Source organism: Acartia tonsa, chromosome 9 (genome assembly GCF_053477335.1).
Source record: "Acartia tonsa isolate MP-2025a chromosome 9, ASM5347733v1, whole genome shotgun sequence".
Taxonomy (NCBI): Eukaryota; Metazoa; Arthropoda; class Copepoda; order Calanoida; family Acartiidae; genus Acartia; species Acartia tonsa.
In genome coordinates this window covers 4,599,967-4,622,315 of record NC_137268.1, presented here as the reverse complement: position 1 = coordinate 4,622,315, position 22,349 = coordinate 4,599,967, and the positions used below count along the sequence as shown (strand labels likewise).

The 22,349-nt window shown below is 31.7% G+C and overlaps 2 protein-coding genes across 2 annotated transcripts; both read right to left on the bottom strand.

Annotated features, from left to right (window-relative positions):
* Window positions 1–16,388: 16,388 nt before the first annotated feature.
* LOC145327694 (uncharacterized) lies at window positions 16,389–18,125 on the bottom strand. Its single transcript, XM_080171249.1, has 5 exons — window positions 17,984–18,125; window positions 17,774–17,838; window positions 17,404–17,562; window positions 17,218–17,323; window positions 16,389–16,499 (listed from the first exon to the last, which is right to left on the bottom strand). The coding sequence occupies exons 1-5, from the start codon at window positions 18,014–18,016 to the stop codon at window positions 16,440–16,442; spliced, it is 423 nt and encodes a 140-aa protein (XP_080027375.1). The 5' UTR covers window positions 18,017–18,125; the 3' UTR covers window positions 16,389–16,439.
* A 146-nt stretch (window positions 18,126–18,271) lies between these two features.
* Window positions 18,272–21,852, bottom strand: LOC145328442 (uncharacterized). Its single transcript, XM_080172133.1, has 10 exons — window positions 21,802–21,852; window positions 21,150–21,240; window positions 20,237–20,399; window positions 19,978–20,127; window positions 19,378–19,862; window positions 19,151–19,296; window positions 18,973–19,038; window positions 18,649–18,699; window positions 18,459–18,553; window positions 18,272–18,351 (listed from the first exon to the last, which is right to left on the bottom strand). The coding sequence occupies exons 1-10, from the start codon at window positions 21,819–21,821 to the stop codon at window positions 18,272–18,274; spliced, it is 1,347 nt and encodes a 448-aa protein (XP_080028259.1). The 5' UTR covers window positions 21,822–21,852.
* Between the last annotated feature and the right edge of the window lie 497 nt (window positions 21,853–22,349).

Below are 22,349 nucleotides of genomic sequence, written 5' to 3'. Positions count from 1 at the left end.
CTCAAATACCATAAAATCAAGGCATTATTTCTGGATATTTTTGTGAATAGGACATTTTTGGTTGATCAGTGTAGTGAAATATGCTTAGTAAATGTTAAGATTTGATAATCAGATAAGAAATTTTTACGTTCACACTCCCTTTAATTGATTTATGAAAATGTACTATTGGAATAGGAGTTAAAGGCTCATCTACAATTAAAGGAAAAAATACAACATCCGCGAGTAGCAAAGTACAAAAAATTATTGTTGGACAAACGGCAAAGTGAGTTATGCTGAAGTCATATAAAAATAATAAATATATATAAAAATAGAAAACTATTAATTTGTATCACCTTTATATATAAATTTATAATATTTTTTTTATACCCAACATACCAACTGATGAAGTAATTATTAGCAGAGGGAATCTTCACACTAAATCATTATTCTATCTTGAATAACAGCCGTAATAGTTATTTCTTGTATCGTATTATAAACGTATTTCCGCGGATATAGAATGTACAATTATAAGATTAAAACTAGTTTTTTAGCCCCGTGGTGCCGAAGGCACCGGCTAAAAAAACTGGTTTTAATCTTATGATTGTACATTTCTATATTCGTAGAAAACTGGATATAATACGATGCTAGACATAGTTTTTTCGTATGGATGAGAACCGGTTCCTATCCACCGGATTCGAATGAATACGAGAAAATCATTTCTCCCATACAGTTTCTTACAGTCAGATGGATGAAAATTTCGAATCAAAGAAATATGTTAGAGTTTCTAAAATAACCTTCGACTGACAGATCTTTAGTATAGATGTATATACAGATAACTACTTCCTTCCATTTCAAATGACCTTTTTTGTCTGCTTCGAAATTATTTTCTACTACTTTGCTGTGTTAATTTTCGCGACACAATTGGTTGATTTTCAATAAACCAATTGAGAGTTGGCACAAGGACACTGCAATGGGGAGATACAGTTATTTAACCCTTTCTCCCTCTTGTGTTTTACTATAATATTCGACTTGTAGAACATATTAGCTAATTATAATGATGATAAGCTATGCTAAAATGAATGCCATCATTCATGTTTTACAAATTGTACTTCAAATTTGTATGTCTGTTGTCTACGTACTTAAAACAGAGATGGATTCTTAAAAAAATTTGCCCAACTAATCGCTTAGTGTGGCAAATTTGTTTTCATGAAAAATCATTAAAAATCTACAAAAATTGAACAAATTCATAGAAGGGTTATTAACATAAGATTTTATTTAAATTTTGTAGATGTGATGTTGGAGGATTTTTCCCGAAAACAATTTTGCCACACTAAGCGATTAGTGGTGCAAATTTTTTTAAGAATCCACCTCAGGCCTAAAACAATGTATCATGTTACAATTTACACACAAATATGTAAATTTAGAAACAACGACTATTCTTCGAAAAAATTAAATATTAGGAATAGGAACATAGTAAAATTAGTTTGTTCATAGCAGGACTCAGCAGCCGCGCGTCAGCCGCGTCTAGGCCTAATTTAAAAAAAAAGAATGCTTGTCATATTTGGGTTAGGTAAAGACTTCCATCTGATTTATAAAATTTAAAAAGGTTGATTTCCCTGAGGCCTGATACGATGCTGCCGAGCCCTGGTTTACAATATCGATATAATAAATATTCATTTTTGGCATAAATAAACTACTAAAACTGATAAAGTGACCTTTGCTACCTACATATAAAATTACGAGAAATCTTATCCCTCTCTCTGATGTTGAAGTTACGTATGTTTTGATTTTTTATTGGATGAAGTTTATTGAAAAGAATTTCCTTTTAGTAATTGCCTTACTTTACACTGGCGCCTAAAAAGTAGCCGCTTATTCAAGTTTTTACAATACTGAAAAATATGAAAAGTAGCGACTTTAATTTCAAGAAAAAAAGAGAAGGATTACTATTATTATTTCAATACGGACGGACGGAAGGACAGAAAAAGTAAATTACAGAGTAGCTTCCCTAGTAAATAGGAAAAGTAAAATTTAAAAACTTTTTATATAAACTTCAATGAACTTCTTTACATTTTTGCATTTCTGCAAAAACAACTTAAATATTCTTACACACATTTACATACATATGGGATTATGTAATGTCTGTAGACAATTTATTCTTTTCTGGGGTATCCCGAATACCTAATAATGATTCATTTTCTTTTTCACTCTTTCAATTAAGATAGATAGAATTTACGGATATTAACTGTGTATTTATTTACCATACAAACTGTCTAAAAATGTAGGGATCTTAAGGGATAAGAAATAGGACGATAATTAGTAATTACCCAATAATAATAAACAAAACCGCCAATTCTTTAAAATTAATACTTTAAAGTTTGGATACTACTATTTGATTAACAACCAATTAGGATTTACCAAAAGTACCCACATTATTTAAGTTAACAAATAAGAGCTCGTGTTTATAAACTTTAGGCACTAGTATAATTCAAAGTCTATTGTCCCATAATGCTTTCCAAAATGCATACTTGCTACTAATCAAACAAGGATGACAACATCTATAAAAGCGAATCACTGAAACAGTAGGACAAACGGACATGAAGACTTATATAGTGTCAGATCTGAATAATCAGAATATTGTAGATGTATAAATGTCGAAGCAAAATTGTAAGTTAATTTGTTGAAAAACTGCTTTATACAGGATAATGTTTATGGACATACTTACATATTTAGGACTTGATTATAGAGTTGCTTCGCTTATAACATTATACTTTGTTGCCCAGGAATCAATATACCAAAAATCAGATCAATCGGGTGATTAGATCACATAAAAATTTGTTGTTAAAAAAGTAAAAAAAATCAACATGTTTAAAATGGACGTACGGACATTCTGGTAATGATTATAGAGTTGCTACGCTTTCTAAATCGTACCTAACTACTACAGAAATCACCATGCAAAGTTTGAAATCGATAGGACAATTCTAACATGCCTAAATTAACGAAAAAAGCTATCTATCTCGGACGGACAGACAAACATACGGACGGACGGACCCACCCTATTTATAGAAAAGCTTCGCTTTTAAAAAGTGTATAAATAATAAGTAGTAGTAATTGATAGACAATCAAGGATGGCAACATCCATTTGTAGCAAAACTCTTAATTATGAAAGTTGGAAGAACAGCCAAGCAGACTAATTAAAGAAATCTTTACAAAATATTCAGCCGTTGAAAAGCAGCCAAGACAGTTTTTAACAATTAAAAGAACATTTTAGTCGGTAGGCAGGCAGAGTTATGGAGTATCTGCGCTGCAAAAAATCACAGAAGTAGATGTAAATGTACTAAGTAATCTTGTTTTTATTTGGGTTTTTATCAACATTACTTTGAGTATGGTCAAAACAATTTTCATTCATTTTCTTCGAGCAATGATCAGGGAGAAGGGGACATTGGGCTGTTTATTAAACTCAGGGAAAAGGGAATGTACTTCAGACAAACAATTCTAAGTGAAAATTTCCCCCTTCCCTTTTTTCTCCCCTTCATACCCACTTCCTTTTCAGTTACACCAAAAAAAGTTTTACTCCAACTTTACTATAACAAAATAAATAATTTTAGGCAATTTCAAATGGAATTAATTGGCTGAGTAGCAGCCCCTGATTAAACTAGTTCCAAAGTTTTTATAATATCGTTTTGCAGCAAAAATTATGAATACTTATTATTTCTTCATAAGAAATAAGGAAAAACAAGGATGAAAACATATTGTAGCTTAGACATATAAAACGAAGATTTAGATAAAATATCAGGGTTCGGAAGCCGCAGCCGCAGCCTCAGCCTCAGCCACCATCAGCCGCGCGGCTTACGAGAAGCCTCAAAATCAGCCGCGCGGATTCCTCAGCCACCCAATAAGCCTCAGCCTTAGTCGCAGCCGCGCGGCTTAAAGAAAACATAAGCCACTGTAAGCCTCAGCCGCATTCAGCCACTGTAAGCCTCAGCCACTGTAAGCCTCAGCCACAAAACTCCAATTCAGCCACATTAAGCCTCAGCCGCACTAAGCCTCATTCAGCCAACGCCCCTCTAAGCCTCAGCCGCAATCAGCCGCGCGGCTTATAGTTGGGGAAGCCTCAGCCACACTCAGCCGCGCGGCTGTTAATAATTTGAAGCCGCAGCCGCACTCAGCCGCGCGGCTTCAAGAAAGCCTCAGCCGCAGCTGCAAAGTTATGATTATGCCGCAGCCGCAGCCGCGCGGCTTGATATTTGTAAGCCGCAGCCTCAGCCGCAGCTTAATTTTTTTAATTCAGCCGCAGCTTTGACACAGCCGCGCGGCTGAGATATTGTAAGCCCCAGCCGCAGCCGCAGGTGCTAAATTAGTACAAGCCTCAGCCGTCAATTCAGCCGCGGGGCTTAATTTTCATTTAATTTTGTCTGTCTGAAGCTTAAGATCTCAGCAACCACTGAACTGACAATGTTGTCCTTCTCAGGAATCCTTTTACTAAAGTAACAGGATGTCTGTGTGTCTGTGTATCTGTGTGTCTGTACCGAAGGATCTCTCTAACCGCTGAACCGATCGGGTTCTCCTTAACAGGGTAGCTTCTCATAGGTCCTGGGAAGGTTTATAACTATTTTTTGGGGGGTGGGACACCCCCAACCCCCCAAAAAAATTTAAAATCCCCCCCCCCTCAAAAAAGAAAATTTTTTTTAAATTTTTTAAACTAAAATTAAAAATGAGGGGGGAGGCCCCCCCCCCCCCTAAAAAAAAAATTCCCCCCCCCAAAAAAAAATTTTTTTTTTACTTTTCTTTAAAAATTTAAAATAAGAAATTGGGTTATTAAATTTGACTCTCTCTCTTCCTCAAGTGCCCCCTAAAGGCCTCTAGGGGCGTAGCCGCTAGTTATATATATATTGACATTGGATGGTTTTGAGCTAATTTTGGGGTGGGGGTCAGACATTTCCATCGCCCAAAAATAATTTTTTTAAATGTTATACTTTTAAATTTTTTTATATTCTTTTATAAAAATTTTATCTTAAGTTTTTTTTAAAATTACAACATAGAAACTACCATCTCGAACAACTACAAAAAGTTTGAACCTGTAATGTAAGAGCTCTAGTGGCGCAATCAGTTAGCGCACGGTTCTTCTACACTGTTATGCCGGGGTTATAAGTTCGAATTTCACCAGGAGCAATACGTTTTTGAACGTTGATACTTATGAATATTATTGAATACTATTTATAGGGTAACTGCCCTACTGACGTTTGCCTAATTTTATTGTTTTTAAAAGATACAAATTTTTCAGAATTTACTTAATATTCACTATGAATTTGCATTATCTTAAATTTTTTTTCTTGTACAAGTGGCCTATTTAGCTCAATGGTAGAGCACTCGTCTTGTAAACTAGGGACCGTGAGTTCAAACCTCACAGGGGGCAATCAATTTTTGTGATACTCAAGTTATATAGTAGCTTCTCTATTATTTTTCCGTTTAGGTACGCAATACTTGTTCTATATAATTAAGCTTCTCCTACTTAGATATTTCTTCAATTTTAAATGTATTTAATACTTTGTGGTTGATGAGAGACACTAAAAAAGTTATGCAAAAAAAAAGATTTATACATATTTCATTTTTCATAGTATTTTTAAATTAATGAAAATAATTAAATTAAGATTTGAGTAGGGGGGAGGGTATGTGTGTGTGTTTATTTTGAACACAAATTATCCTAATATGTTTTCTAACAAAAAAAATTTAAACAGCGATGTATTTTACTTTTTAAAGTTGGTTAAAAAAGGTCTGTAAAATGCAATAAATTGTCCTGTATAATATGGAAAAAAATCTACATAATCTTTATGTACTCGATAAATTGAAATAGTTAAATGATTATCATATATCATCCGATTTTGTTTATTTTACAAAGATACTTACTAAAATTGATTTTATTTTCGAAACTGCAATTATTATAAAAAAAATGTTTCTTTATCTTTATCATTATGTTATACAATTTCTGATTTTATAAGCAATACATGAATCGATATATTATTACTTTGATGTTGTCCATATTTTCATGTACTCTGATAAAGAAATAATCTCAGCTGGCTAAAATAACAATAACCCCCATACACCCCCTTTAATCCATCTCTCCCCTCTTATGGGATATATAAATGAACTGGCCAATAAATGAGGTCCATAATTTTATTAACAAATTTTCTTTTTTTTAATATATCCACATATTCTATTATATAAAGTGGTAATGTGAAGCTTCTTATTGATCCAGGGAAAGTTTATAAATTTTTGGGGAAATGTATAAAGTATGGAGAGTTATTTTGTCTGTAGATTAAGAATTCGATAACTACTGAACTAATGTAAACTTTTTAAATTGCCTTTTCCAAGTTTTTGAATTTTTTAAAAAACTAAAATTAAAACTGGTGGGTGCTCAACCAAACTCCCCCCTATTTTCCCATAAAAAAATAATAAAAGTCACCGTTCATCCCCCCAAATTTTTTTTTCTTCTGGGATTCGAACCCGGATGATAGATGGTTCAAAGCTGTTACCGTACCAAAAAGCTATCAGAGCTCCAATATTTCAAAATGAAAATTTGTCTTATTTTTAGATCATTAAGTATTATGATGTCTGTTTGTTTGTCTGTCTATATGTTTGTACTACAGGATCTCGCTAACTACTAAACCGATATGGTGCTCCTATTCAGGGTAGTTTCTTATAGGTACTGGGAAGGTTTACAACTATTTTGGGGGAGGGTACCATCACACTACCAGAAAAAAATTGCCTTAGAAAAAAAATTAAACATCACCCCAAAATTAAAAATGTGATTTACTCGCCCTGGCCCTCCCCACCCAATAAAAATCACCCTACCCCCCAAAAAATTATTTTAATTCAGTTCTTCTTTTTCCAGTACCTATTGTTTAGTATTTTTTGTAATAACTTCATAATTACATTGTCATTAAGATTATGTGACATAAAAAGTTAGTCATAAAAATTATACCCATGAATAATTGTAATAAAAATCACTTTTGTAAAGAAACATTTTTCATAAGAGGTAAGTTTTTATGACAAATACATTTATTGCAAGTGTACATATGATAAGCATTTTAAAGACGATTATTTTTAAGACAAATTTAACCTGCGTACCATGGCTCAACATGTAGCGCATCTGCTTGTCATCATGGAGGTAATAGGTTCGAATCTTGGCCAGACACTGCGCGAAAACGGAAGACGTTAAATGGTTCCTACTGCAGCTATGCCAGGTATGCAACATGTAAAGTTAGAGTATGATTTCCTTGGCTCGTAAACAGGCGTAACTCATTACCATAGGACTTTCTGGCAGGTAGTTGGTTGCTGGATAGATGTCACTTAAATTGGAAAGAATTGGTTCCCCTTAATTATCCAAGGTTCAACAAGAAGCGCATCTGCTTGTCATCAGGGAGGTAATAGGTTCGAATCTCGGCCAGACACTGCGTTATAACTGAAGACATTAAATGGTTCCTACTGCTGCTATGGCAGGTGTGCAACATGTAAAGTTGGAGTAGGAGGATTTCCTTGGCTCATAAACAGGCGTAACTCATTACCATAAAACTTTCAGGCAGGTAGTTCAATAAAAAAAGTTGGTTGCTGTATAGATGTCACTTAAACTAATACAGAAAAGGAAAGAATTGGTTCCCCAAGGTTCAACAAGTAGCGCATCTGCTTGTCATCAGGGATGTAATAGGTTCGAATCTCGCGCAGACACTGCGTTATAACTGAAGACATTAAATGGTTCCTAGGTGCTAGGTGTGCAACATGAACAGGCGCAAAGGAAAGATATAATTCCCCTTAGTTATCCAGGGTTGTTGGACCTTGAGTTAATGTCATAGAAACCCTCGACCGTGGCTCAACATGTAGCGCATCGGCTCGTCGTCTGGGAGTTGATAGGCTTTGTACTGCATCATAACTAAAGATGTTGAAATAAATTCCTACTGCTAAAAAACTTGTATAAAACTTTGGGTACCAGTATAAAACTTTGGGTATCAGAATAAATTTTTGTCTATTAGTATAAAACTTTGGGTACCAGTATAAAACTTTGGGTACCAGAATAAATTTTTGGCTATTAGTATAAAATTTTGGGTACCAGTATAAAACTTTGGGTACCAGTATAAAACTTTGGGTACCAATATAAAATTTGGGTACCAGTATAAAACTTTGGGTACTCGTATAAAACTTAAGGTACCAGTATAAAACTTTGGGTACCAATATTAAAACAAAATTTTAGGTATTAGTATAAAATTTTGGGTACCAGTATAAAACTTTGGGTACCAGTATAAAACTTTGGGTACCAGTATAAAATTTGGGTACCAGTATAAAATTTGGGTAACTGTATAAAACTTTGGGTACCAGTATAAAACTTTGGGTACCAGTATAAAATTTGGGTACCTGTATAAAACTTTGGGTACCAGTAAAAAACTTTGGGTACCAGTATAAATTTTTAGTACCAGTATAAAACTTTTGGTACCAGTTTAAAACTTTAGGTACCAGTATAAAACTTTGGGTACCAGTATAAAACTTTGGGTTCTAGTATAAAACTTTGGGTACCAGTAAAAAACTTTGGGTACCAGTATAAATTTTAAGTACCAGTATAAAACTTTGGGTATCAGTTTAAAACTTTGGGTACCAGTATAAAACTTTGGGTACCAGTATAAAACTTTGGGTTCTAGTATAAAACTTTTGGTACAAGTATAAAACTTTGGGTACCAGAATAAAATTTGAGTACTAGTCTAAAACTTTGGGTACCTGTATAAAAACTTTGGGTACCAGTATAAAACTTTGAGTACTAGTATAAAACTTTGGGTACTAGAATAAAACTTTGGATACCAGAATAAAATTTGAGTACTAGTATATAATTTTGGGTACTAGTATAAAACTTTGGGTACCAGTATAAAACTTTGGGTACCAGTATAAAATTTTGGGTACCAGTATAAAACTTTGGGTACCAGTATAAAACTTTGGGTACCAGAATAAAACTTTGGGTACCAGTATAAAATTTTGGGTACCAGTATAAAACTTTGGGTACCAGTATAAAACTTTGTGTACCAGTATAAAACTTTGGTTACCAGTAAAATTTGGGTACCAGTATAAAACTTTGGGTTCTAGTCTAAAACTTTGGGTACTATTATAAAACTTTGGGTTCCAGACTAAAACTTTGGGTACCAGTATAAAACTTTGAGTACCAGTATAAAACTTTGGGTACTAGAATAAAACTTTGAGTACCAGTATAAAATTTGGGTACTAATTCTGAATCAAACATTTGAAAAAATCCTGCTGTCCTCCCCCCTCTTCCCTCCACTCTTATTCTCACAACCCCTAACCACCCTTAACTCTCCAAAAAATGTCCTAGAATGCATTTAAAAAATCCAATTTAGCCGAAGCCTCAGCTGCAAAGCTTATTTTATAATCAGCCATAAGATCAGCCGCAAGGCTTAATATTGTATTAAGCCGCAGCCGCATTCAGCTGCGCGGCTGAATTTAATTCAGCCACAGCCTCAGCCGCACGGCTTTCAGTAAGCCGCAGCCTCAGAATCAGCCGCGAGGCTTAATTATGTTATCAGCCACTCTCAGCCTCAGCCTCACTCAGCCGCGCGGCTTAATTTTCCAATCAGCCACTGTAAGCCGCAGCCGCTATGAGCCGCGCGGCTTTCAGTAAGCCGCAGCCTCAGCCACAAATCCTTCAGCCACTGTAAGCCTCAGCCACCCTCAGCCACTGTAAGCCTCAGCCGCTCGAAGCCTCAGCCACAAAATTCCAATTCAGCCACTGTAAGCCTCAGCCACCCCAATTCTTATTAAGCCTCAGCCGCATTCAGCCGCAGCCACTCTCAGCCGCACTAAGCCTCAGCCACTCTCAGCCTCAGCCACTTCCATAACTTTAAGCAGCCGCAGCCGCAGCCGCAGCCGCAGCCGCAAATTAGGATTCAGCCGCAGCCGCAGCCGCGCGGCTGATAGCGCGGCTTCCGAACCCTGTAAAATATGAATAAAAATGACGGATAACGGTAATTATTTTTTGATATTTTAATTTTTTTGTAATATTGATAATGCTGGAATGGTTATTCCAAATATTCTAGCAAAAACTTTATGAAGAATTTTTCCGTTTGACAGAACAATACAGAAACCTATTCCCGTATGTGTAATATTAAACAATTCTATGCATACTTTTGTCATATTTGTCATACGTATATTATCGACCGTTTTAAATAAAGTTATTATCTTGGACGAAAAGATACAAGAACTTTTATTTTATATTTTATTTTATTAAAAGTCTGTATTTGCAATATTATGAATAAAAGTTCATAACAAAACGCCTTTTTCTTTCACTTAAGTGTTCTTTTTCCTATAACAATTGTATCACTAAGCTATAAAAGTCACCTAGCGTAAAAAACACATTTGTTCTATTCGTTGCACTATAAAGAAATACATGCATAAAGTTGCTTTGAAATTAACTAAACCAAAAAAAAGAACAACCCTAAAACACCGCGTTACGGTTCGATGATTAATTTTAGTGTGCTAGTATGTGTGTGTGTGTGTGTGTGTGTGTGTGTGTGTGTGTGTGTGTGTTTGGTATTCCCTTCTGTATATAAACCATCCCTTATCATCAATACTCTACCTTCTTTCTTTTATTTAGTTTTCAGAATTTTTAACCAGGGATCTAAAGGGATAAGACAGCAGCTGATAAATTGATGTATATCCCCAATGACAATACACAAATTACCCCTTCCAGTAGATTAAAATTAGTGGTTGAAACGTTTGGACATTCAATGTAATAAACCAACCAGTCAAAATTCACATTAGTCCCCAATGTTGTTAAGCCAACGAAAAAGAAAAGTTATTGTAAATTTTTTGGGACTAGTGTAATAAACAGCCGATTAAACAACGGAAAGTAATCAAAAATCTTATTTTTAAGACTGCTATCTCTGTTTTCTATAATTTCATGATGTTTATTACACCCTGCTTTCCATTAAAAAAGTTTATTTTAGTATACATAGATAACAATTTTTCCTACCTGCCATTATTCATCATAATATCAGAGAGGTATAAATAAATTAATCTACACAACTTTCTTTCTCCCAGAACTGTGATTATGTAAGTGGATAATTTCATATCATAGAATCTCACTGAGTAATATAGTCACAACCTTCATTGTCTTATCCTTATATAGAAAATTACGCAAAACTGACATAAACCAGTTTCTTTTCTCATAAAGTATTTTTATTTTAAAAAGTGCTCAACAAGGTTAGCAACATCCAACAAAGCAAAACTCCAAAAATCAAACGGACAGATGTACGAACATTAGTAAATGAAGAGTAATTTGCATCTAACATTAAATTTCTTATAAATCCATCCCAAAATTACTTTAATACAGGGTTCCCATTATAATATTTAGCCTTTTACTTTCATTTTGTAACTTTATCAACGATATATCATATATGCATCTAAAATCTATTGTCCAAAAGCCAAAATCATTATATTAAAAAAAATATACGGACTTTCTGTAAATTTTTAAAGAGTTGTTTTGCTTTCTATATTGTACCTAACTGTAACAGGAATCATACGGCGAAATTTGAAATTTATATTACATTTCTAAAACGGACCAACCTTAAATTAAGAATAGCAACGGTTTTAACGACAGGATAAAGACAATTTAATTTTCTAATCCACGAACAACGAACAACAAAAATGGTTTTACTGAATTTTTGTTTAAATTGTCACATGTTTATGATTATTTTTGTATTAATGCAAAAAGACAGAGGTGTAGACTCTAACTAAAAACTTTATAATACAAGGACATAGAAAGGTTCAATAAACACGGATCTTAAGGGATAAGACAATTGATAATGAATTGTACAGCACTATTGATGATTAACAATAATTCCCCTTTTGTATGTTAGATTTATTAGTTACAACTAGTTTGGATCTTATCAAAATTAATTTCAAGTACCCAAAATTAGATAAAGTGGTTTAAAAAAATGCGGAACCAATTCAAATTATAGTCCAATGACCCCTCCCTCCTTGACGATAATAAATGTACCATTGCAATGGTCATAAAGTATCTAGGGGAGGACACAAACTTTTTTTGTGCGTTATTAATAATGCAATAGTATAATTAAAATTAGCGTATGTACTATATAATCAGGGTATCTCGGTATGTCCATACTTCTGTACAAAATGTGATTTCTAAAATTTATTTTTAAAAACTGTAAATAAAAACTCAATCCGTTTAGTAGTTATAACAAATTTATGTATGATCGTATATAAGGAATTTAATTTTAGTGCTTTGTTCATATATTTTTTCTTGTTTTCATTAAGCTAAACATACCTTTACAGGAGTAATTGGCCAATTCAAAAAATATACTAAAATGCCAGAGATTTATTGATAATATATGCCAAAATATCTTATATTTGGTCTTTATTTATTATTTTACCACAAATAAATAACTTGACCTTAATGTTTTGAAGCCCTCTACCAAAAATCTAAAGTTTAGATAAATAGGATGACAACATCCATAAAGGTGTAGCAGTACAAAACAGACTGACAAACAATTGAAGATAATAATAAACAACGCATTAAATATTATTTACAACAATTCTGTGAAAATCTTACCCATATTTAATTCAATACAGGATTTAAAATACGGACATACTAACATTTTAAATCTTGATTATAGAAAATGTTCGGTTATAAATTTTTTTTTTTTTTAATTCAAGTGAATACCTACTGAAATCGATATTCCCCAAAATTAAGAATATGAACTGTTCTTTCCGTACGGGCGTAGTAATATCTGTAGAAAAGTTTTGCTTATCAAAAGAAAGAAACGCGGACAATATTAAACCTATAAACAATAGACCACGTAAATTTGGACCAATCAACAAAACTAAAATATTTTGCCCAATAATAATTGACCAATTTAGAAGTCCAAACTTTGCCTGATTATGGCCAAGGCTTTCCCCTCATTTTTGCTGTCTTTCTCACAGGCTTAAACTATTCAGCAATCTAAATTGACGATAATATTTCCCCTGTCATGATATCCACGTAAATTATATCCATTAATAGTTTACCAATCTTTCAATTTTGCTACAAATTTGAGATAAAAGATTGAAAGCAAGGTAGAAAGAAAAGTAAATGAGTAGCGGATTCTATTACACTCCATTGCATATCCTGTATTTGTGTCTGTCTCACGCAACTACCTTTTTCGGCATTCCCCTGATGAGTCATTTTAATATATGCTTTCTAAAGTTATATCCTCATTTAATAACACAGTAAAGTATTGTCCTAAATTACTTTCTCAAATAATTCTAATATCAGATTAGTTTTAGAATTAATTTCCATCAAATAATGAAAAATAATAATATGAAAGTAGTATTTGTTGAAAAGTATGTAAATTATAGCTGTATTTTTAGTGCACTAGGAAAATGGGGATAGATGTGACCGCTTTTGTTCTACCGATTCAATTGACGTCATAGTTGAGGGAAAGAGAAAGAGAAGAGGGGAAATAACCCCCTAGAAAAGAGATGGGGTAATTTCTAACGTCAATAGAATGGGTAGGCCAAAAGCAGTGACATCTATCCCCATTTTGTTAGGGCACTATAGACATCTATATGTAATTTCCCTAAAATGTTAAAAGAGTTAATTTTTAAGTTAAGGACATCACAAGTAACAAAGGACCAAATCTTGATGTAAAAACGAATAAAGTAAGTTATTCAGTAGTCATAAAAAGATGGAGAGAAAAGGAAAATCAGAAATAAATGGAAAATCACTAAACCTTTACATTTCAATTTATAAATTTCTTTTGAGGCAAGACTTACAGACTGACAAACTAAGTATTTCAGCAACCTATCTTAAGTAGCAGCCGTGTTATGGTACATTATAGAGTCACTTTGGAGAGAGAGAGAGAGAGAGAGAGAGAGAGAGAGAGAGAGAGAGAGAGAGAGAGAGAGAGAGAGAGAGAGAGAGAGAGAGAGAGAGAGAGAGAGAAACAGAAAAAAATGTTTGAAATAGAGAAGATATCAAAATACCAAACAAAGAAAATTTAAGAGACCAATGGTGACCTGAAAAACAAATCAATCTAATTTAATACATGACATTGAAATGTATTGATCAATTTAAAAATTTGATTGATAAAGTATTTATTTTACAGAAATGCAAATTGTACATCAATAGAATATGAATCACATCATCAAAAGGCCAAAATGAACAAAACTCTATACATATTAGGTACTTATCTTCTAGTCTAGGCATTCATATTTAAACATTACTATCTGGAACATTTTATTAAGTCTATTTTAACTAAATGTCTTATAAGCAAGTTATTATTTAATAATATTGATATACAAATCTGTAGTCTTTAATTTAAAAAAATAACATTTTGTTATAACAAAATACCAAGTTTTAATAATACAAACTATAATTAAAATCTACGTTTTTAGCAAGGTACTGAATATGCATATTGCATAATACTAAACTTACAATTTATTTACAGTTAATTAGTATGAATTTATTTAAAAATACTGTAAATCAAATTAAATTTGGTTTATCTTGAACAAATTTTTGTATTACTGATTTATGTTAAAGGTAATGCAATTATAATATACATGAATAATACATGAATTGGAATATTAACTTGAAATTGTTGGTCCCATATTATTTGTAACTTTTTAAATACACAATTCTATACATTGAGCATCTAATAATATTAAAACATTATAAAATTAATCATTCTTAAAAAAGATTATATAATTAGAAAAGAATATGGAAAATATTCATGAATATGATGCAATTTCTTTTTCACTTTTATAAGCTAAGCAACATTGTCAAATTTAAGTTTTTTTATCTGTTTTAAATGAAATCCTAAATAGTAGATGATTATATGAGGTATGGTAATTAAAGTTTATTTTTTTCAAAAGTTAGATTATGAATAGATATACGTAATGATATTGATAAATGTATTTTATCATTGAAAACTGAAATACTATTTAAAAAATTCTTTTTCTGCATCAAATGTTTAAATTTAAAATTTCCAATTTCCAAACATACGTATTGATAAAATACTTCAATAGACTACAAAAGTAATTACAATTTATTTTAAATACTGTTTAAAATGTTTTATAACAAACTTTGGTATAAAATGTTTTGTTTCAATAATATCATATTAAAAATGTTAGATAAGTCTAAAAACAAGGATGACAACATCCATAAGTAGCGAAGCTCAAAAACTATAAATAGACAACTGGAAATGATCTATAGAGTATGTAATAAAAGCTTCAATAACAAAAATCACGAAACCTTTTTAAATGTATATTGTATAATGTTTTTTTGAAGCATTAAGCTAATAAGAAAAAACGTTAAAATCTAAAATTCGATTTAGCACCCCAAAAAAAGTAAGTCTTTAAAAAACTTTGTCAAAATATGAAGAATGTTGACTTAATTAATCACTAAAAAATTCAACCGTTTATCTTGAACAGGAGTTGAGAAAATCACAAAAACTTGAAAAACTAGGAATCGATCTAGCACCCTAACCAATAAAGGTATCTTAATAAAAATAGGTGGAATTATGTATAAAGTAAACTTGTTCAATCCCTTTAAAATTAAAATCTAAAATTCGATTTAGCACCCCAAAAAAAGTAAGTCTTTAAAAAACTTTGTCAAAATATGAAGAATGTTGACTTAATTAATCACTAAAAAAATTCAACTGTCTATCTTGTATAGGGATTGAAAAAATCATAAAAACTTAAAAATCTAGGAATCGATCTAACACCCCAACTAATAAAGGCATCTAAATAAAACTTAATCGAAATATGTAAAATCTAAATTTATTCAATCCCTGAAAATTCCAGCCATTTATCTTGAACAGGAATCGAGAAAATTACAAAAACGTAAAAATCTAGGAATCGATCTAGCACCCCAATTAACAGACAGACGGACAAAACAATGTATAGATTAGATGGGCTTATGTCATATGAATCTTCACTAAAAATTTCAGCTGTCTATCTTGAATAGGAGCCAAGAAAATCACGTTTCCCCCATAGCGTTACGGACGGACTGACTGACTGACGGACGGACGGACATAGTGAATTATAGAGTAGCTTCGCTACTAATAAAAATTTCAGCTGTCTATCTTGAATAGGAGCCAAGAAAATCACGTTTCCCCCATAGCGTTACGGACGGACTGACTGACTGACGGACGGACGGACATAGTGAATTATAGAGTAGCTTCGCTACTAACAACTTTGGTCACTTTTTGATAAACTTTACTTTCATTGTTTTTTTTTACAGGGAAAGATTAAGTTTTAAAAAACATCACTTTAAATAACTTTTTTTATCTATCATTATTGTTTAATAAATATCTATATAATATTTGGATTTTCAGACTTTTGTTAATATTTTGGTTCAATTGTTTTTTTTGTATGTTTTTGGACCCTTTCTTTTAATAAAGTATTCATATGTTTCAGAATACATTTGGTCTGTAGCAATCAGGCAAGAAGGCATATGGTATCTCAACAGACCCCTTAAAAGAAAAAGAAAAATAATTAATTTCTTTTAAAAAATCTCTTGTTAATGATTAAAGATGTCCTTTTGTACCTTTGCATTATATTTACAAATTACAAAGGGGTAGTTTCACGAAATGCATTTGAACTTAAATTAGTAAACTGCAAATTTTTGGCTAGTTAATGGGTTAAACTATATTTATATGGCATATATTTGAAAGAATTTTACTTTTCTATCACTTAGTTTTGAAAATATCAAGACTTGAAAATCGTTTTTTTGTGATATATGCAATTTAAAAAGACAATTTTTAGGTCTTGATATTTTAAAAACTACATAGTAGAAAATTTAAATTCTTTCAAATATATGCCATATAAAGGTGGTTTTACCAATTAACCAGGATAAAATATGCAGTTCACTAAATTAAGTTCAAATGCATTTCATGAAACTACCCCTTTATAATTTTTCTTCAAAAGTTAAATTTAGAGGTGTTAAATTTCATGAATCAAATTGAATTAAATAATTTTATAATACAGGTCACGTTTTGGTATTAAGTTGTTCTCATGAATAGGATATTTATATAACAAATTAATTAATTTGGTGTTTGTGTCAAAATACCTTTGGGAATAGATTATCTGGAAAGAAAGTAGAAAAGGATCTGGAAATCAAATTGCTTTGTAATTTTCCTCTTTTATAATAATGCAGTTGGAAAATTGAATGGGGTTCAATAAAAATTATACCTGTTGAATTCTGACTGTATGATTTGACTTTTCTGTGTGCCAGCAATAACTAGCATCTTCTTCATCAAGTAAACTTATAACCAATCCATTTTTTGGTGTTTTATTACTAAAATAAAATATAAATGTTTATTTTGCTTTTCTTAATTACATATTTCTAAAAACTTGCAAATAATCAATTATTTTCACCTTTCTAAAGTGGTGACAAAAAGTTTATCTCCATGGTTGCCAATATGAACATTAACCAAGTTATCAGGAAGATCAGGAAGTGACTTCCATGTAGAGTTGGTAACTCCAAGATCCAGGTACTCAACATACTTGTTATCACTCACAAGCACAACTTTTTCACTGTAAATTAAAAAAAATGTAGTTAGTATATTGGAAAATTTTAACTATTATGTTACTTTTTGGCTTACAGGTTGCTATGCCACTATTATGAAGGGGAGGAAGAGAGTAGGTGCTTAAAGTTGTACAGTTGTTATCCGGATCTTAACGGACAAACAAAAATCCTTAGTACTAAATAAAGTATGATAGTCTAAAGTTACCATAAACCACTTACCTATTGTGTTTTCTCCAAACAGTGCAAGCAATCTGGGTTTCCCAACTTGTATTATGGATGCTTCTCTAAATGAATAATGTCATAAAATAATGTTGCAATGTATTTTTAAATAGGTTTAAATATATATATTAAAAGATAATTTACAAAGGATTTTGTTAAAACCACTTATAATTGTTTTCACAAAGTACACAAGTTTAAATCAATGTTTACCTGTAGTGGCTCCCAGTATGTTCCATTAACCATCAGGTAGGCATTTGTACCCGCGTCTGGACCAAAATCTCCCAGAACAATCACCCCTTGGTGTGTTCCAACTGCACAACCATTCAACACATCGTATGGAAGATTAGCACCTTCAAACCATTTCCCAACTCTGATGATAAATTTCAGATTAAAAACTTGTTACGCTTGACTATCAGTTCTGAATGACTATAATCTTTAACATAAAATATTTTATCTAATTTAAAAAAAATATATTTACGTATTGTATTATTCTAAAAGTCATAATCTGTTCCTTGGGTTATAAATTCTGACAAATGTTTTTGCTTTGAAATCTGAATCTGTTGGTTTGTCTGTTCCTCCTAAAGAAATAAAAATGTACTTTATTTAATAAAACTTACTTTTTCATTATCTTTATCATATATCTTCAAGTGAAAAATAATAAGCTAGTAACACACTATTGGATTACCTATAATATAAAAGTTATCTTTGTAAACTGCAGAACTTGAATGAAAAGTAGTTTTTGCTGGTACAGAGATAGGTCTCCAGACAGCCCCAGATGTCCTGAAATTTTTATTGTTTTATCTGTTATGTATTAATTTGCTTGAAATCAACATTGCTTTAAACAAAAAATATTAAAAAGTATATTAATGACTTACCTATGAGGTACTAAATGTTCCCAACAAGCCCAATCTCTGAGATTTAATGACCTATAGTAAAAAGAAACAAACTTAAAAAACAGGACTTAAATAAATGTAATTTTCTTAAAATGAAATTGACAACAAATTTACTTATAGAACAAAGTGTCACGTTGTAATGATTTAATTTTTAAGTTAATTAAATTGTAAACATTGTCTAGTCAGAAACTAAAATAAACTAAACTAGGAAGTTTTTACATAAGAGGTCTTTGACTTTTTTCTTAAAAAATGAATGATGTACAGATTTAACTTAGAGTATCGAAGTAGTAAGTTTGTTTTACTTACCCCATTCCCTGATCACAAAGAAGAACCCTTCCATAGGCCAAAACCACTAAAGGGTACATCACAGACCTGAATCAGATATATCTTTATACACAGATCTTGGTTTATTTTAAAAGCTTTTATATATGCTTGTCTAATTTAATTTCATGATTATTAATTCTTAAAAATTTACATTATTTACCTTGGTAAGGGAGAAAGGCCAATTGGCCTACAGTTATTGCTATCTGGACCAACAGTTTCCAGATGTGTGGGTTTATTCAGGTATTTATGATCATACCCACCAAGTTCCAGGTACAAATGTCCAACACCACTGAAGTTACTCCTGACCTTAGATATATGATTATTAATAATCAGAATGTGTTTACCAAAACTAAAAAACTTTAAAATTCAGCTTGTATGTTTATTTACCTGTTTATGGCCATTGGTAAATACACTTGGTGAACAGACTCCAGATTGTGTTGCAGTGCCAGCAGCCACAGGTGACTCTGTGCTGACAGCCATTGCTGGGGGTGAATACTTGTGATATTGTTTCATGAAATTATTGTTTTGATTCAGAGTATTATGAAGTATTCCTCCATAGTGGGAACTTGAATATGATGAATGAATATTTTGTTTAGAATTATAACTAGTTGGTGATCTAAAGCTAGTCAAATCCAGATTAGGCTGTGTAGACACTGGGGAAAAGATATGACTATATGATGGACTCTTTTGAAAGCTTTCTTTTACAAAGTCATAAGTTGGTCTTTCAGACATTTGCTGCATAAAATTGAAACTTAGTGATGGAAGATTATAAATGCTAGGAGGACTCTCTGTTTGTGTGTTATATGTTGGAGGCTTCATGTGATAACTATTGCTCACTTCTAAAGGCTTTTCTGTTACAAAGTGATGATTGCCTAAAAAATATATTTTTATCTTGATTCAAAATATTAAACTAAAAATGATTTGATTAAAATTTTTTTTTTTTCCTGTTAGTGATGACAAATTTCGTAATAGATAAAGTAAACCCACCTGAGTGAATATTTTGTGACACCTTCAAAGGAAACTTTGATTGTAAATTTTGTATTGATGGAAGGTTTTTAATTGGTGGAATTAGAAAATTTGATGATGAATATTTATTTATGATATCAGTTGGAAGGCTGTAGGTTTTTCTGTTGAAATCTAGATTAAAATTTTTAAAATTAATATGTAAATTTGTTATATTTTATCAAAATTTAAAAATTATATTTTTTTGAATCTTATTTAAATTATTTTAACAGTTGAACTTTACCTTGGGGAACAAAATCTGACAGAGAACCCAGAGAACTGCCAAAATTTGATAAATGATTTGGCTTTTGAATTCTTTCATACAAAGGTTGTAAACTTTTCTTTAATCTGTTTATTTTGTGATAGTATACTGGTCTTCTATGGTATATTTCAGAGTTATAACAGCACTGAAAAATAATTTATTAATTTTTGGAATCAATGAATTTATCTCTAAATGATTTTTTTCTTATCTTTATTAACTTTCAATGTGTCTTAAACTATCTATTTATCAGGGGAGGATAGGGGGCATTTGATTGAAAATTACATTAGTACTCAAAATTTTAATACCATGTCATCTTATTTCAGTGTCCAACCTTTTTAATCAATAATCTTTATTTACAGAAGGGATAATTTTGTTCATCATATAACCCATTGTCTTATCCCTTAATATCCCTGCTACTTATCTTTCTAACTATCCATTTATCAACTATCTATTTGTCTATCTACTATCTAATGATCTATCTACTTACCACTGTGGGGCAGAGGGAGATAATTAGTGAGTAACTAATAAAACTAATACTAAGATGGAGATACTTACCAGTGTGGGGCAGAGGTAGAGAATTAGTAAGTAACTAATAAAACTAATACTAAGGTGGAAATACCTACCACTGTGGGGCAGAGGGAGAGAATTAGTGAGTAACTAATAAAACTAATACTAAGGTGGAGATACTTACCACTGTGGGGCAGAGGGAGGGAATTAGTGAGTAACTAATAAAACTAATACTAAGGTGGAAATACCTACCACTGTGGGGCAGAGGGAGGGAATTAGTGAGTAACTAATAAAACTAATACTAAGATGGAGATACTTACCACTGTGGGGCAGAGGTAGAGAATTAGTGAGTAACTAATAAAACTAATACTAAGGTGGAGATACTTACCACTGTGGGGCAGGGGGAGAGAATTAGTGAGTAACTAATAAAACTAAGACTAAGATGGAGATACAGCATCCCCTGACACATTGCCTTATTCCTAAATTTTTAAAAATTGTGTTAATCATATATACATATAATTACTGGGCCTAGTTTTGATGAAGCCTAATCCGTCCTACTTTTGATTCATGTGACGTCATAAAAATGAGAAATTATCCATCTCTTTTCTAAGGGTTTTCTTTCCCACTTTTCTCCTCTCATCTTCCTCATTTTTATGAAGACACAGGAATCCAAAGTAGGACGGATTTAGCTTCGTCCTAGTTTTTTGTTTTATCTAAAAATAAGGTGTATCAGTTATGGTTTAACAAGGATGACTACATCCACAAGATAAAGCTTAAAAATCAAACAGTCAAATTGAGTTCTCCATTTTAAGAAGCATCATATAGGCCCCGATATGTTTTTAGGCTATTATTTTTCATATTTAAGCCTTAGGATGCTACAAGGCTATTTTGCTGATCCTTTCCTTTCTCTTTGAATACAGAGGTCATAGAGGCTAGCAACGTAGCCCCTATTATATTAACAGCATTAAATGGAAGTACAGACCCAAATAATAGAATAGCTTCGCTTTTAAAATCATAATTAAAAACTATTTTTCTTTTACCTATCTCCGTAATGAACCATGTATTGGGAATTGGAACTTCATTTTTTATCTAAAATTCGAGGAATAACATGCAAGCATTATTAAATCAATTTAACCATTTTTTCTTCGATCTATTTTTAGTAATTTTACAAATATAGATCATTTTATATTAATGGAGTATTAAAATTAATTGAATAGGCCTGTTATGTAATATTTTGATAATGTGAACTTTTTCTTGGAATACATTAATATAAATAGGAAATAATATATACTGTAACTATTGTACGTGAAACACTTAATATTTTCCTCACTCAGGGAATTAAAGAGAACTAGGACAATGGAAATCAATATTTAAATATTTATTATTTATTTTCTTAAACCATAGAATAAAACTTAAAAATTCAGAAGCAAAAAAAACCTATAACTCTGTTATAAGAACGTCTAATATTTTTTTTAGGGGGGGGGGGGTGGCAGGTAACACAACTTTGATAGGTGGGGAGTTATTTCCCTTTTGGGGAATATAAATTTTAAAAAAAATTTTAGATGGGAAGTTTCCTTGTACCTATGGC

What these genes read in the sequence shown, in the direction of transcription:
- LOC145328442 (XM_080172133.1), bottom strand. Translation starts at nt 21,821, where the DNA reads ATGGTTCATTACGGAGATAG. An exon ending in GTCAGATTTTGTTCCCCAAG is followed by an intron (nt 20,128 to 20,236) that starts GTAAAGTTCAAC and finishes ATTTTAATCTAG; the next exon opens with ATTTCAACAGAAAAACCTAC. An exon ending in GAACATTTAGTACCTCATAG is followed by an intron (nt 18,554 to 18,648) that starts GTAAGTCATTAA and finishes TAAAAATTTCAG; the next exon opens with GACATCTGGGGCTGTCTGGA.
- LOC145327694 (XM_080171249.1), bottom strand. Translation starts at nt 18,016, where the DNA reads ATGGTTAATGGAACATACTGGGAGCCACTACAG. An exon ending in CATACTGGGAGCCACTACAG is followed by an intron (nt 17,839 to 17,983) that starts GTAAACATTGAT and finishes TTATTCATTTAG; the next exon opens with AGAAGCATCCATAATACAAG. An exon ending in ATACAGTCAGAATTCAACAG is followed by an intron (nt 16,500 to 17,217) that starts GTATAATTTTTA and finishes TTTTCTTTTAAG; the next exon opens with GGGTCTGTTGAGATACCATA.